The sequence below is a fragment of the Colias croceus genome, chromosome Z (genome assembly GCF_905220415.1).
Source record: "Colias croceus chromosome Z, ilColCroc2.1".
Classification (NCBI taxonomy): Eukaryota; Metazoa; Arthropoda; class Insecta; order Lepidoptera; family Pieridae; genus Colias; species Colias croceus.
The window spans coordinates 15,778,829-15,796,801 of NC_059568.1; the positions used below are offsets into that span (position 1 = coordinate 15,778,829).

Genomic DNA, 17,973 nt, shown 5'->3' on the forward strand with positions numbered 1-17,973 from the left:
TTACTTATAAACATACAAATGAATCTAAGCGTGTTAAAAAGTTAAATGTCATCTCAAGCCTCTCATACTAACCATGTTGAAGCACAGTCTGCAAGAACTCCTGGTGCTTCTGGCGCCGCTTCCTCTCGGCCTCCAGCTTCTGTTGCTTCTCCAACTTCTCCGTAGCCCGAGCCTCGCGCAGGCCCTGGCGCTTCGTGCGTTTGTACGCTTTTATGTTCACAGCTGTCTCTAAAGTTGTGTCGCGACGCACTTGGGCCAATATCTGGGGAAATATTATATTGGTTACTAAAATACTTAAAAAAAAAAAAAAAAAAAAAAAAAAAAAAAAAAAAAAAAAAAAAAAAAAATCATACCGTCAATGCATCTTTTGATTAAATTGAATTTTAATTTTCTCATAACTTCAATGGATATCTGAATATTTGATATAAATTTCAGCTTGATACCTCCACGCGTTCATAGTGATTAAATTAATTTAGCACATTTAAAGTCGAGCCATTTTAATAGGCAACATTTGACGTCTATCAATTTTATCTTCGAAGAGATGTAACTTGCATAAAAACATCGATTAAAGTGAATTAATCGATACGGATTTGAAACATTTGTCTATCGAATTTATTAATTTATGATGATTTTTATTCACAAGTAATCAATGCATTCGATTCTAGATGTCAGATTTCGATTTTTAGAGTAACATCTCTGGTATTTAAAAAGAAAAAAGGTTTATTGACACAAAATTGTAGCGACGTCAGTTCTTCAATTCAGAAATTGTTTAATATGTTTAGTATGGTTTATCAGTAAAATGAAATCTTAAAATTACTTGTTTCGGTCATTATTATTATAAATATGTAATCGTAATTTAAAAAAGTTAAGCAAATGTGCAGTTCTAACAAAACGAAATATCATGATAATCTATGTCGTCGTTACTACAGGTAAATTAGCTTGGAGAAATTTTTGCGTTTGTAGTAGTGTATGGTCAGCAAATAAAATAAAACAACATTTTATTTTTAGTTATTATTTTATATTTATATATATATATATATATTAATTATATATAAGTATAATAGAGCAGTGGTGGCTCAGTGGTGAGACCTCGGACTTCGAATCGATAAGTCCGTGGTTCGAGACCAGGCGAGCGCGCAGGAAATAAATTGATTTTTCAATTTATCTGCGCATGTTGTAACATCACCACTGCTCGAACGGTGAAGGAAAACATCGTGAGGAAACCGACATGTCGAAGAATTAAAAAAAAAAAAAAAAAGTTCGACGACATGTGTCATCCGCCAACCCGCACTTGGCCAGCGTGGTGGGTTATGGCCTGTACCCTCATAGGAGGCCCGTGTCCCAGCAGTGGGAACGTATATGGGCTGATGATGATGATGATGAAGTATAATAAATGGGATTTTAAATTAAACTATATGTGTTTCTCCTCTGAAAAAGATGAGACTTTAATTTAATATTTGCACATTTAACATACGTATAACTTTTCAAAATGGCAATGTTACTAAAATGAAAAATTTACTAACCAGAAAAAGAAACGACATTTAAAGTTTAATTCTTTAGTTTGAGAAGTCAAAGGCTTGCCTCGACCATGTTTTAACACTGGAGCCATTTTGAATTAACAATATAAACTTACAACACTTACACACAAATTTAACACTTCAACAAATACAAAAGATTGCCCAAGTGACTATGGCACTTGGTATCGCAATCACACTTATTGTTTCAAGATGAAATATAGCTCAATTTAAAGCTTGATGTTAGTACTTTTAGAAACGATTAAAGTTTTTATATAAATAAGCCGCAGTTCGCGACAATAAAAATAAAACAATAGTTTTATTCAACACTTCAAAAAAATACTTTATCGAGTTTAAACTAACGATGAACGTTAAGTTTTACATTTATTACATAGGTAATATTTTAATTTACAAGACAAATGTGAAAAGTAAATCGTAATAAACATTACCTATTTCAAAAAAAATTACGTCGAACATTGCGTCGAACACATTCATTCAAGATTCATTTCAAATAGAAACTATGACATAAGACGCAGGACGCTTGCAAGAGAGATAGATATATGTGTCAAAACAAAAACTTTTACTTTTATTTCTATTTATTCGGTATAATTAAGACTTAATAGTGATACATATGATCATTATAAATACAAATAGGAATTAACAATATCACGAATACGTGGCACAACTCAAATTTTACCGATACCACCCGTGGTCATTCTCCTTTATCAATAAAACTACGTACATAATAATTATAATTTTTGAATGAAATGTGTGCTTTATGTTCTAACGGTACCAAACAACTGCATCTGGCACCTGCGGACAGCGTAAACTGGTTTATTCTGGTTTTGTGCGTTTTTCCACTTTCCACTATCAAGACGTGACGATTTATTTATTTGTTTTGTTTCGTAATTATTATGGTCAAATATTAATTATGAAACAAATTATAATGGACACGATATTTTATTGTTTCACGGTAGTCGCCTTGTCGTTTGCTCAAGGACGTGAAATTGAATGATATATTTTTTTTATAAAGTCAAAACCATTTTCTTTCAAATTAAAAGTTGTTTTTATTGAAAACAAAAGTGTTGCTAGGAATAAGTATAAAATTAAATAGTAATGTTAGGATATCGAAACATTTTTGTATAGGCCTGAACGATATAGTGGAAACGCGCCCTAAGATCTGAGTAATATACACACCACTACATATGCAAAAATTTCTCCAAGCTAATTTACCTGTAGGTTACGTTGTTGAAATTTGTTGAACTGTCAAATGTTGCCTATTAAAATGGCTCTACTATAATACATACCTCAGCACGTAATTGTTTTTGGAAATTGAGTACGCGAAGAGCTCTTAATTCAATTTGAGCTTGGAGACGTAGATCTTCCGGAATGTTAGCTGGCAAGTTTGATAGCAGTTCTATACGATGTGCGATGCGCGCTGCGATCCTGGTTTAAAAAATATATTACATTAAAATATACCCAACCAAATGCAAGTCGTTAAAGGGAATCAAACACAAACCTATTCTCTCGTTCATTGAGAATTTGTATCGGGTCTATCCCCAGAGGCTTCGGTATGCAGGTGACGCGGGTTTGCTTGCTGCCGCGCACCGCAAGTGCACCACCTACCATCGGCTGAGAGAGAACGATGATTTTTTTATTTGAACAGTTTCTTGTAACACAAAAAAAGGCATAAATATAAACCAAAATCGTGTGTGTTAGAAGTCATAACGCACATTGAATAAAATTTATGACACTTATTGTCTTTTCTGATTTGAGGTTATTATTAGTGAAACATATTGCTGATGAAACATACTGGATTGAGAAGGGGGGGTGTGGGCTGCGTTGGTGGCGCCATTTGGCCTGTCATCGGTAACGGGGTGGGGGGTGCTCCGCCCGCACCGCGCGTTGTCTCCGTGGTAGCAGGCTTGCCGCTCGGTCCTGCGCCCGCGCTGGGCCCGGCACCGGAGCCCTGGGACCCGTTCGCACTCCCACCGTACGGCGACGGGGGCTGAGCTGGTGGAGTTGGGCACGACTCCGGAGGCGAATCACCCGTGCGTTTGCCGGTCGCCATCATAGCTAACTGTTGCGTTATAGGTTGGTAGCGCGCTAGGTTACGATATGCAGCGATCTGAGCCCTATGAACGAGATTTATATTACACAAACAAAATTTATAATGATTTTGGTATACTTAATTTTTTGTTAAAAATATATTTTTCAACTTACTTCAATTGATTCAATTGAGCGTTCGAAAAGTGAGGGCTGTTTCGTGCGCGTATTGCTAACAATTGAGAATACCGAGGATCCTCTTGCATTCCCTTCTCTTCCATCGAATCGATTGCGCGTTGTAAAGCGTTTAGGTTATCCGGGCCCGTGGCTGGTAAAGATCCTTGCATAGGAGACGATGATGGGGCCCCATTTGCTGGTGGAGTCGGTGGTGGAGCCGGTCCATGAGGTGGTGTCTGTGAGGTCGGTGGTTGCTGCGGGGCGCCAGACGGTGGTGCGCCGCTGGAGGTGCCCGGTGGTGTAGAGGACACTCCGGGAGATGGAGCTGAGTGCACATAGCCCCCTGACGTCATATTATGATGCGGATGCATTGACGGCATGCCTTGGGCATGCGACCCATGAGGTGGAGGGCCCAGGGGCAATGGTATTCCAGATGGAGCGGGTGGTCCGTTTCCTTGCGGCGGTGGGCCACCTCCCATGCCCATTGGAGCCTGAAACATGAGTAATCATAAAAAATACTGAATTAATACAACTTATAAGATATAATTATATTATGCACATATAAATCCTTAAACTTGTTTTATAAAGCTGAATAAATGAATATTACAAACTAAGATTACAAATATATAATCTCCAATAGGCTAGGCAATAATATCCTTAAACAGGTCTAATATATGATACATAAAAAATCATGACAGAACCGAGTTAATTTTAACATAATATGTTATAAATTTTCATATATTGTGTAGACATTACATTTTTAAATTTGCCATTTTACATCATCATCTCAAATTTCTCTTAAAATATCAATACACTAACTAAGTAGAAACATTGTTACTAAAACCGTTGGAGCTAATTTTAACTTTTTGGACGTGAACAAACCCATTCGCTACAGGACATTGGCAAAATTGTGGCAACGTAGTACTGCCATAAATTAAAATATTGAATTGAATATTGTTTCTATAAATTAACATTCGCGTCATGGCCATCCTGACACAAAGATTGATTGAAAATGAATTTTAAATGTATAATAATATATTTTTGGTTAGTTTATAACACAAGAATTATAATATGTTCTAATTATACACTTTATGAAATAACAGCATTCAATAATCGGGAAAGAAAATTTTTATATACTATATACACTAAAGAGAATAACATAATATTTATGAATGGAATCTCCAATGAGGCGGCCATTCCAATTGATGTGGCTGTAGAAGACAAACATGATAATTCATTTGAGATAAAGCTTCATGCCTTTGACATTAAATTTGTTTATTTTCCACAGCAATATTTGTAAGTGAATTAGATAATTATTATTTAAAACGATTAGATAAAACCGTAATTAAAAATTTGAACAATTTTAAGGTACTTAAAATCAGAATTTGAACAAGAACCAGGTTTTAATAGCAGTCAAATATCCAGAGCATTCTTAAGTTGGAAAAATATTTTGAATTGGGTGGATGCACAAGACAAGAAAAGCAATATCTTCCAAAAAATTGTAATTGCGAAAACCTATGAACGAAGGGATATTTTTATTATAAAATTAAAAATGTCAAGCAAGAATAATAAGCCGATTGTATTTATAGTAGGTGGTGAAGATGGAAAAGACTGGATGTCATCTGCTATTGTATTAAATTTTGCTAATAAATTGCTCCAATCATTAGACAACACATTACTAAAAGAATATGATTTCTACCTGTTGCCTGTCTTAAACCCTGATGGTTTTGAATACAGTAAAACTACTGTAAGTTTTTAATTTAATCTATTGATCTGCTCTACATATTTATAGAATACAATATGATAATCATTATTATTCACCATTTTCAGAATAGGTTTTGGTCTAAAAATAGAAGAATAATTTTCCCACCTGTAAACTGTTTAAACAATACTGCTGCTATTGGAGTTAATATTGCCAGAAATTGGTTTTTCAAAAAGGTTTTAAAAAGTAGGTTATATACATAATTTATGGTAGGCTAGGTACATATACAGTGGTGGTCATATAATTAAGAACGCTGATACAAAGGGAAGATTTTTTCAGACTAAAATGCATAAGTAATTTCATGTAACTATTTTTATTTTTCTCGGTATAGAAATACTTTTCCAACAAATCACTGTATTCATTAATGCATGTGATTAGCCTAAAAATTAATAGACAAACTTTTTACACTACTTCTAAACATAGTATTCCTATTTACTGGCTGGTCACGTAATTAAGAACGCTAAATAGTTTATACTTTTATCAAACTTTTATTCATATTTGAATAGTCGTAGGTTACTGTTTGTATAATTTTGGCGCCATTAAGTGTTGCAAAAGATTAAAAGTGATTGCTTCTTATTAAAAAAATGGGAAAAAATAAAAGTTGTCATAAATCTACTAGGGAAGTTATTATAAAACTTCGCGGGAAGAATTGGTCTTATAAAAAGATAGCCGACCATCTGCAATGTTCAAAAACTATGGTTTTCCACGCCATAAGGCATTTTGATACGTATCAAACAACTTCGGATGTCCCACGTATGCCAAGACATAGAAAAACAACTCCTCGGGATGACCGAAACATCGTCCGTATGGCGAAACAAAATACTTTTAAAGGATCCAATGAGCTGAGAAAATAATATTTCGGGGAAAATAACCCTTCAGCAATCTCAGCACGCACTATTCGAAGACGTTTGGTAGAAGAAATATTGTATGGTCGGATAGCAAGAAAAGTACCCATGTTGAAACTTTGCCACAGGCAAGCCCGGCCTAAGTTTGCAAGAAAATATGAAAACTGGACTGTGCGACAGTGGAAAAATGTACTTTTCTCTGACGAAACGAAAATAAACAGAGTATTTTCCGATGGAAACCGTTATGTTCGATGTCCTCCGAATACAGATTTCGACCATAAGTACACGAAAGTTACATTAAAGCATGGTGGTGGAAATGTGAAAATTTGGGGGTGCTTTCCAGGACATGGTGTTGGACCTGTAAAATTGATAGAAGGTAACATGGATCAATTTCAATACAAAAATATACTGGTAGAAACAATGTTACCTTATGCTAAAGAAGTTCTAACGGTTATTTGAACATTCCAGCATGACAATGATCCAAAGCACACTGCACACACTGTAAAGGAAATTCTAACAGCGCCGTCATTTTCTGTTTTGGACTGGCCAGCTAACAGCCCTGACCTAAGCCCAGTAGACAATTTGTGGTTTGAAGTAAAGAAAAAGGTTTCAAATACACAGTGTCGAAATTTAAGGGAGCTGTACGACGTTTTCTTAGAAGAATGGAACTCTATTTCTCTAGCAAAAATTAATTAATAGAGTCAATGCCTCGCCGGTGTAAAGTAGAAATGAAAACACGTGGTCATTCTATTAAATATTAATTTTAGTTAAAAATGTATTTACTTGCTTTATAAATTTTTCGCGCAACGTATTATTGTAATTTTTTAAATTAAACTGTCATACAAAACAATTCCCGAGCAGATAAATAAATCGTTCTTAATGATTTGTCCAGCTTCACTATTATTTGAATTTGCTGCTTTGGTAAAATAAATTAGTTTTGAAAAAAAATTGTTGGCGATTTTATTATTTATTCTTAAACTTAGTTGCTCTATTAATGTGGCTATTTTATGACATAACTAGTTGCTTCTCAGAAGATGCACATCTCTGTGTATGACATTATTTAAATAAAAATTTCTAGTACTTCAAATCGTTCTTAATTATATGACCACAACTATATATATTCTTGCTTAAAAATTATTTTGATTCAAGCATTAAATGAAGAATGCAGAGGGGTTTATATCGGATTCCAACCGCTATCAGAAGAAGAAACACAAACTCTCTCTTACATCTTGAATGGCATGGCTGTAAATATGATTGCTTTTCTAAATGTCAAAGGATTTGGAAAATTCATCACTATTCCATATGCACACATTGAAACATCTAATAATCATGACATAGTTGTGAGTGAAATAGATTCTTTAAAGTGTGTAATTCTACATTAAAAATATAAAAACATAAATGTATAATAATGCTATCTTTTAGATTGACATATTGTCCTCTGCGTGCACAACTGTGAAGACCAAATTTAATTTTACATATTATGTGGACACAACTAATAGATTTATTTGTAAGGGTCTATTTTATTAAATAATATTAAATAAATAATATAAAATATTCACTATGACATATAAATTACATCTTTTTCAGATAATTTATCAGGAAACATGGCAGATTGGGTTAAAAAGAAATTAAATGTCCCAATCGTTTTTACTTTGTACATGGAATATGAAAGTGATTTACTCCCGAAGCCAGAACACATTCGTCCTCTATCTAAACATTTTTATACAATAATTAATGAAACACTTACTATTTCAAGAGATATTTATGGCCCACTATTTAACAAACAGTGGCAGATAATATATAACTTACATAAAATCACATTATTATGTGTATCACTTTTAAATATTCAACTTATATAATAAATGCAAAAGTTTGTAAGTATGTATGGGTGTTTGTTACTATATCACGCAAAAATAGGTTATATAGGATATGTATAAAATTTTGTAAACCAATATATTGTAGTCTGGATTAATAATATGAGTGACAGTCATCATTAGACCATAAATATAATTGACTAGATGTTCCCCGCGGTTTGACCCGCATTGCTCCGCTTCTATTGGTCTTAGTGTGATGATATATTATAGCCTTCCTCAATAAATGGGCTATCTAACACCGAAAGAAATCAAATCGGACCAGTAGTTCCCGAGATTAGCGCGTTCAAACAAACTCTTCAGCTTTATAATATTAGTATAGATCAGATGTTAATCCATAAATATGTTTTAAAAGGGTGTGGCATAATGAATGGATACTATGGTAAGTTTGTTCTTTCAGTTGCAAGTTTTTTATATATTTATGGAAAAAAGTTTTATTTTATTACTAGCTTTCCGCCCGCGGCTTCGCCCGCGTTTTCAAAGAAAAACCCGCATAGTTCCCGTTCCCGAGGGATTTCCGAGATAAAACCTATCCTATCTCTCAAGTTGGATCGAACTGCACTTGGTGTGCGAATTTTATTATAATCGGTTTAGTGGTTTAGGAGTCCATTGAGGACAAACATTGTGACACGAGATTTATATATATTAAGATTAATACTGGTTGATAATTGCACTGTGTGTATGAATAATAACTGTTATAAACACAAGTAGATAACTGCGTTAAAAACAACCGACTTCAAACTTGCACTTGCAACATTTACAACAGACAAAAATGATCATAAAATAAAAACTACTGGGCCTATTCGAATAAAAATTTTATGGGACCAATTCGACACCATCCCGCATCGAACAAAAAAAGAATCACGTAAATCGGTTCAGAAACCTCGGAGTAATCGGTGTACATACATAAAAAAAAAAAAAAAATCATACCGGCCGAATTGATAACCTCCTCCTTTTTTTAAGTCGGTTAAAAAATACATCATACTTTAATCTTTGAAACTATTACAAGAGGTAAGTCAATATATTTTGTTCAATTTATAAGGACAAAAATTCATCAGATCAGAATCTTAAGAATCTTTGTGACTGTACTGACTTTACAGTTTATCTTCTTATGTGCTGCGAGGATGTATAAAAAAGGGCATATATTTCTTTATATTTGAAAAAGTTCAATTTTGAGAAAACCACAGAGCTTTTCTGAATACAAAATAAATTTTTCTGAAGTGCCACTACATCATCTACCCGCAGTTATCTTAATACCCATTTAGTATACCCCACATTTATTTATTTATTTATTATTATAAAACAAAATCTCACATTTCTTTCAAATACAATTTTGCGATGCGAAACCTTACGAAGTTTGTACTTTGTAGCAACGCTCACAGTCGCTCACAGATGTAACTATAGTAGAGCCATTTTAATAGGCAACATTTGACAGTTCAACAAAATTCAACAGCGTAACCTAGTAACGACGTGGACGACATAGAATAAAATGATATTTCGTTTTGTTAGAACTGCACATTTGCTTAACTTTTTTCAATTATGATTACATATTTATAATAATAATGACCGAAACAAGTAATTTTAAGATTTCATTTTACTGATAAACCATACTAAACATATTAAACAATTTCTGAATTGAAGAACTGACGTCGCTACAATTTTGTGTCAATAAACTTTTTTTCTTTTTAAATACCAGAGACGTTACTCTAAAAATCGAAATCTGACATCTAGAATCGAATGCATTGATTACTTGTGAATAAAAATCATCATAAATTAATAAATTCGATAGACAAATGTTTCAAATCCGTATCGATTAATTCACTTTAATCGATGTTTTTAAGCAGGTTACCTCTCTTCGAAGATAAAATTGATAGACGTCAAATGTTGCCTATTAAATTGGCTCGATTACAGGTACATAAACCGGTTCCTTATCTATTGGGCGTTTTTCCATTACCCGGCCCGGCACCGGCACAGGCACCGGCGCCGGTGCCGTGCCGTTGCCGGGGAAGCAAAAATGTATGAAAATGTATGGCTCGCTTTTTCACTTACCGGCGCCGGCGCCGGCACGGCATTGAGTCCTGCCGGCGCCGTCGCCGTCGCCGGGGTAGCAAGCTTCCCACTTGTGCCGGCCCGGCAAAATTGCATATGTATTGCATATTTATATGAATTGTAGCCGTGTGAGTGTGTAACTGCGCGGGGCGGGTAGGAGGGCGCGGAGCGGAGGGACTCGTATTTGGTTTTTTGTTCGCTTTTCTCCAACAAATAGTTAAATGTTTCTTCGGTCATGCGAAAATAGTTGAAGAATTTTCTGGGGTCCTTTTTTAACTTTTCATTACTCACCAGGCGTAAACCGGCATCGACACCGGCGCAATGGAAAAACGAAGTCCCGGTGCCGGTACCGGTCCCCGACAATGTCGTTGCCGTGCCGGAGCCGGGCCGGGTAATGGAAAAACGCCCATTACAGGCTGTTCATTACAAATTACAATGTTGTTTTTTATGTTTATTTTATTGTTTTAATTAATTCGTGAAAATATCTTTTGCTTAGATTACAAAATAAAAGACAGATGGAGCGTTGCCGAACTAAACCGAACGATTTATCGTCATTTTCAATAAAGCTATGTGTGCTATCATTTCGCCGCTGCACTGTACGTACACGGTGCTTCTGTGTGCGTGTAATGTTACCGGATATAGAAAAATTTCCCAAATTTTTCCCCGACTACGGAAAAAAGAGGGTTATGTTTTTCGAGTTTATGTATGTATTTGTATGTAAGTATAATATTTCTTTGACACGCCCTGCAGTATAAACCGTTGGACCGATTTTGAGACGTGAGGTTTCATTGCAATCATCTGAATTATATTGTTAGTGGCGGTAGTGACGTAGGCTATATACATAAATTTAGCAGTCAAGTTTTAATTTTTATTTTAATATAATTTCGGGTTTATGATATTTTTTTTGTAATATTGTAAAAATTATTTTATTATATAAAGTACCTGCCTACTAAAGTTATATATGGACAAAATATTCACATAAAAAAAGTTTCAATATTCACTATAATAATTATATTATTTTTTATTTTTCAAAATATATGAATGCTAATAGCGATAGTTTTTAGTCGAGAATACGGGACATTTTATTCTATCATGGAGTTCACATAAATTAAATCGCTAGCGAAAACGACTATGACGTTTTTAAGCTTTATAACAAAATAATGTATTATGCTTATTAAAATAATCTAATAATGATCATGAACCTTTAGTGCACTATACAAATAATCACATTCACGGTCGAAAAATCCAACAGCATTACCCTGAAGATCTTTTAACCAATTTACCGTTTTACCAATAAAAATGGCAAATTCATTTTCAAAATACTGGCAACATACGTTGAAGTTTTGTATTCCTTCATATCTGTAAAATTATTATTCGTATAAAGAAATAAATCAGCCAAATAATCTACAGAAAACCTGTGAAACGATGTTTCATCTTTTTTTTTGTTTTCGGGAACAAATTTTACAGCATTTTATTATCACAAGACTGCATTTTTTTACTAATATTGCAAACCCTTTTTGACGTATTGCATGACACTATATGCGCTATAGCACTGGTGCAGCGACGTATTTGCTTTTGATTTCGTATTTTCTTTGACAAGGGCGACGGGCGGTTGTCATGCTCCATCTGTACTTTATTTTGTAATCTAAGATCTTTTGTATATTATTTTGTAGTTTTTAATATTAACGTCTTTCTTGACTTTTTGTGGCATAGAATTAAATATAGTGGTTAATAAGAAATTTGCCGTACGCTTCCCATAAAAATTGTGTACTTTAGGAATAATTAATTTATTATTAGTTATTTGTCTGGTAGCAAACTGATGCGAGATGGGATTTTGAAAGTTTATGTTATGAAATTGTTCTATGAGAAAAACTTTTGAAACATTTGTCTTATTGGCAGTACATTGCAATAGCTAAATAGTTCGAGAGGTTTATCTTTAAACTTGTTTTTAATATTAATAGGTACAATTTTTTTGATTAGTCTTATTTGTACATTTGTGATTCTATCGATGTAAGTATTGAATGTGCGTCCATAACTTGTGATACCGTACTGTATTATTGATTCTGCCAATGATCTATAGATAGAAAGAAGATTTTTGAGAGTATGGCTCTAAGTTTATCACACAGATAGTTTATATGATGGTTCCAATTAAATCTATTATCAACAATTAGTCCTAAGTAAGTATAATAAGGCACTTGGTCCACACATTCACACGAGCAGTCTGGGTTGTAATATGTAGCTTTGTGAAGACATACGTGATTGTGTGCCGTGATTTTAAAATTATTAAAGTTTTTCAAATGACTCGAGTGTACATGTACTATTTTTGTTTTATTAACATTTATGACAAGACCCGCGTCGTGCGACCACATTAGGATACGCGTAAAATCTTCCTGTAACTGTTGAGCTGCAGTATTAATATTTTTGTCTGAAGCTATTAGACAGGTGTCATCAGCATATTGATAGATAGAACAGTGGTTGATCACATGTTCCATATCATTTACATACGCCAAGTACAATAAAGGTCCTAACACAGAGCCCTGTGCTGTACCCTCGGTGACGGGTCATTTCATTGCTCATTTCATCGCCTACTTTTACACGGAATTTTCTATTAGCAAGATAATCTTTAAACCATCCCAGAAGAGGTCCACGAATACCAGAGTTGTCTAGTTTATGTATAAGAGTGTCATGCCTGAGTGTATCGAATGCCCTACTATAATCTATAAATAGTAGCAGTACATGTTTTTTGTTATCGAGACATGAGTTTACTTCATCTGTAAATTTTGACAAAAGTTGTGAAGTTGACACACGGTTGAAATCCAAATTGGGAGGCAGATAAAATTTTATTTTCGGCATAGAAATTCTGCATTTGTTCGGCTATAAATTTTTCCACAATTTTGTCTAATACCGGAAGAATGGTTATAGGGCGATAATTTTCATACTCACTTTGCGTACCCTTTTTGTGAATAGGTCGGATTATTCCAGTTTTCAACTCTATAGGATATTTAACATTAACAATAGATGCATTAATAAATTTAACTATTATGTCTACGATTTTAGTGCATATATTTTTTATGTCAATACATCGAATGTTGTCGAATCCGGGAGCTTTATTGATATTAAGTTTTTTAATTATATTACATACTTTTTCTCTGGTAGCTTTTTTAAGTAGCATTGATTTATTTTGTGGATAATAATAATCCTTTTCACATAATAGACGCTTATTGCATTTAGGAATAATTTTTTTGATACTATAATAAAATTCTTGTGCAAAATTATTAGCAATTGTTTTAATGTCTATGTTATTTTTATGAAATGCTTTTAAGATACCGTTGTCTATTCAATTTTTGCAGCGACCTGTTAGTGAATTCAAAATTTGCCATAAAGCGTGACTGTTGTTGTAGTTTTGATTAATTTGATTATGATAGTTATTTCTTGATTTTTCTATGAATTTACGCGTTTTATTACGTAATTTATTGTATTTTAATCGAAGTATTATATTAGTCGGGTCATTTTTCCAGTCTATAAAAGATAAATCTTTTTTTTCACACATAGTTTTTATGGTGTTAGTAATCCAGGGATCTTTCTTTCTTTTACTTGATGTTGAAATTATTTGTTCAAATTGTGATAGATTATAACAATTTTGGATGGTATTTTTTAAGTTATCATATCATTTATCTGGACACTCTGCATTCGTAAAATCATCCCAGCTAACATGATCAAGCAAATTATTAAGTTTAATGTTATCTATTTTTCGAATGACTTTAACGTCATCCTGTACATGTGTTAATGATTGTCCAATGCAAGACAATACAATCATACGGTGATCAGCCATTGCAACATTAAATATTATATTGTTGATTGATGTGTATTTTTTTTTCAAGTTAAGATAATATTATGATATATTAAACTATTATTCAACTAGCTTACCGCCCGCGGCTTCTCCCGCTTTATCTAAAACGATTTGAGATTTAAACTATCCTATATCTCAAGTTGGATCAAACTGCACATGGTGTGCGCATTTTATTATAATTGGTTAAGTGGTTTAGGAGTCCATTGAGTACAAACATTGTGACACGAGTTTTATATATATTAGAGAAGATAAATAAATAAAAATTAATATTATTATATTTTACACACTAGAAACTCACTTGGTTGGGCGGCATGTGACCCATTTGATGGGGAATGTATCCATGAGCAGGCACTTGACCAGGTATGTTTGGATGTCCATTAGGACTAGAATGTGTTCCACTAGCTCCAATAGGATGGCCAGAAGGGCCAGACATATGGGAAGGCATTTGATGGTTACCCTGCGGCATATTGGGATGTTGAGAGACTCCTAGCGGACCATTCATGTTTGAATTGATTGCATGCGGTGGACCGGGGGACTGCAAATGATTCGCCATTGGAGCCTGTCCAGATCCACTTGGATGAGACGGCGTTGGCCCATTTACATGTTGCTGATTGTATGGACTATGTGGTGATTGTGGTGGCACTGGGCTCTGAGGAGGCGGACCCATAGGACTGGGGGCTTGAGGCGGTGGCATCGGACTATTTTGAGGAGATGGGCTATCCATCTTTCAAACGTCACGAACACCAAAATCTCAAAGGAAAAATCTGAACACGTTCTTATAAAAGACCTTAATCCACTTTTATGATATATAATCACAAACTTGAAATGATTGAATGATAGAAGATGTTACAATTGAGTCCAATAATCAATACACTAAATAATTTGTTTATATTATATATATGTCGAGTGTCACTCCAAGAACCGCATTTGCCTGTTGCCATATAGAAATATTATTTTTATTCTGTGATTTCTATTACAACCCATAGACTATACACCATTCAAAAGTATCAGAAAATTCACGCACGCGCATAATCAGAGAAGTAGCAATATACAATCTAAAATACTAATCTAGATATATATTAAATAACACTAATCTAATAAATAAAAATTATAATTAAATCAAAAACTAAACAATTCTATTTTAAAAATAAACATTGCATTCTTACTGAAATAAAAAGATAAAAAAATGAAAAATATTTACAACTTTATATTATTTCGAGCTTAGATTACGAGTGATAAATTTGGCAATGACTTCAAAAGAGGAATGGTCGTACAGTGGGCAAGCAAAAAATATGTGATTCAGGTTGCCGGGGTTGCCCACATCTAGAATACACTCATTTAATACATTTCATTATCTAATACGCCAATTTTAGTAAGATGGTGAGGGGTACAAACATGTCCAAGTCGCAAACGAATGATTATACTTGTAGCTAATTTACTTCCTTTGGTTTTATTAAACCAAGGCTTCATTGGAATCCGTGGTTGAAGAGAATAGAAACGTTTTCCCTTTTGCATTCCGCTACTTTCCCAAAGTTTAGTCCAGATATCATGGAGGTAAACTTTAGGAAGGTTACTAAGATCGTGGCAATAATTGATATACGGAAACATATCACCACTATCTATGGCATCTTTTGATAAGGCGTCTGCCTTTTCATTACCTTTTATACCGGTGTGACTGGGTATCCATGCAAAAACTATTGTTAAATTTTTATTTTTACAAAGTGTTAATTTGTTTCTGATTTCAAAAATGAAAGGATAAAATGGCTTATTATTAAATGGATATTTTTCAAACTTTGTAAAGAACTTTTAGAATCAGTAAAAATAACAGTTCGTGCTAACTTCGCTAATAATATATATTCAATTGCTTTCAAAATGCCCAAACATTCACCATGGATAAGAGTCATGTTCAGTATATATATATTTCTGATTAGAGAATTAGACTGTAAATCAACAGAAATATTTTCCTTAGCTGATACAGAGTTGCTATTAGAGTTAACACTGGCGACCACTATCTAAATTCTCTAGGCTATTAATAGTATTTATATTTTGACCACGCTTCCTTTTTCTATTACCTTCTTGTTCCCAATCAAGTAGATCTTTATCGAAATTATCATCATTGCTACATATTGTTACATAGCTAGCCACGGAGGGACCAGGTCCCAGACCTGATCCCTCATTCAAAGGATCAGGAGGATCCTTCATTGATAGTTCTATGAAGGAGACTCAATTCAAATATACAATTTACATAAGTACCTATTAAAAATAATATTAACAATAAAACTTACCAATATAATATAAAACTATAACTATTTACACTAAATACTATAATATTTACAACAAATTACTCTTCTGATCATAAAATTAAGTTTAATTTAAAAATAAAATTTAAAACACGCTCCCGCCTCGTTCGAAGTTTCCCGCGCTTTCGAAAAAGTATAGTTAGATAAAAAAAAGCCCTTACATAAAAACCACCATTCACTGTTCACAAGATCCATTCGACTCAGGTTTAAACATTGGTATTTTATTTAAACTGAATGGAAAATGTATAAAGAGCATTTTTTAATCAAAGAGATGGAGAAAGAGTAGTTTTACCATGTAAATACGAAGCGTAACTATACATAAGTAGTTGACCTGATTTTATAGATATCTAGCGATTAATTCCAAATTATTTGCTACCCATAATTGAATCCACTAAGGACCAGGCAACTTTTTGAAGTTATAAGTTCTTTTGGCGCGATGGAGAAAAATGATGAGAGTGAATTTTTACGTGATTTTTATTTTATAACGATGCGCGCGCACACCGACACCTTAATTTAACAGCATGAAGTTAGTTCTAGGTGGTATGAAAATTGATAACTATGTTCAAGTTGTTTATTCTGTACACACACTCTTTTTTATTTCATTTATATATGAGAATAATTAAATTTTGCATTGAAAATAAAGTTTAGATATTGGTGGAGATCATAATCATGATTATTTCCACAGAACAGTATTATTTCACTTCCTATTAAATCTAACATCAAATTTCTTGAGCGCTAGATCGAACCTGTGCATAATTAAAAAAAGGTATCTGAGTTATCTGAGGCATTGCTCAGATAGTCCAGTAATACATAAGTAATATAATATGAGTAGGATTAAAGAGACGGGATAGTAGTGTGAGGTAGTGTGCTTTTCCACCAATAATGTGTAGCGAAGAATTTGTTTGTAAAACCACGTAAAAACATATCGCTTCATTTATTTTGAAGTGTGAAGCGTTATGCTAAGCGTTATGCGTTTGAATCTTACAAAAGTATTTGTATTTTTTGGTATACAGATTTTTCGTTGTTTCGCTGCCGCACTGAATGCGTAGCTAACTAAAACGCCCTAAAGGCGTTAAAGTGAAACAGGCAGTTGAAAGGGGTATTCCCACGGGTATTCCTGTGGGTATTTCTCAATTGTGTCAATATCAAATACTTCCCTATTATAATGTACATTAAACTATTTGTAAAATACCTACTGTAAGACGTGTGTAAGACCCACGTAAGCGGTAAGACCCCTAAGCACTGACCTCTATATCTATACGCGTAGGTACGTACACAGCGCGTATAGATGTAGAGGTCAGTGCCCCTAAAGACAAAACCTGTGGACAAGACCTACTGTATGCTGTCACAAAAAAATATTTTGTAATAAAATGTTATATATTTTGTTAGTAGTTTTAGTTTAAATATTTAATCAAATAAATTGTATTAAAACAAACAATCTAGATATTATCATTGGTTAAACTTATATAAATTTACACTGTAAATTTATCAATAATTGATGAAATTTGACGATTCAAAAACTGGCAACATTGTTTACCATATCTGTCGATTTTTATAAA

The 17,973-nt window shown here is 33.6% G+C and overlaps 1 protein-coding gene across 2 annotated transcripts in view; it reads right to left on the bottom strand.

Annotated features, from left to right (window-relative positions):
- Positions 1 to 15,035, bottom strand: part of LOC123705058 (ATP-dependent helicase brm-like) — a 29,710-nt gene extending 14,675 nt beyond the window's left edge. The window contains exons 1-6 of one of the 2 annotated variants that reach the window (XM_045653628.1): positions 14,413 to 15,035; positions 3,738 to 4,228; positions 3,328 to 3,649; positions 3,034 to 3,146; positions 2,822 to 2,960; positions 73 to 262 (exon numbers count right to left, since the gene is read on the bottom strand). In XM_045653628.1, coding sequence (XP_045509584.1) covers positions 73 to 262; positions 2,822 to 2,960; positions 3,034 to 3,146; positions 3,328 to 3,649; positions 3,738 to 4,228; positions 14,413 to 14,838 — 1,681 coding nt within the window. In that variant the 5' untranslated portion in view covers positions 14,839 to 15,035. Of the gene's footprint in view, positions 1 to 72; positions 263 to 2,821; positions 2,961 to 3,033; positions 3,147 to 3,327; positions 3,650 to 3,737; positions 4,229 to 8,091; positions 8,108 to 14,412 lie in introns of those variants that run through there. The other variant, XM_045653630.1, reaches the window with a different exon arrangement.
- Positions 15,036 to 17,973: the final 2,938 nt, after the last annotated feature.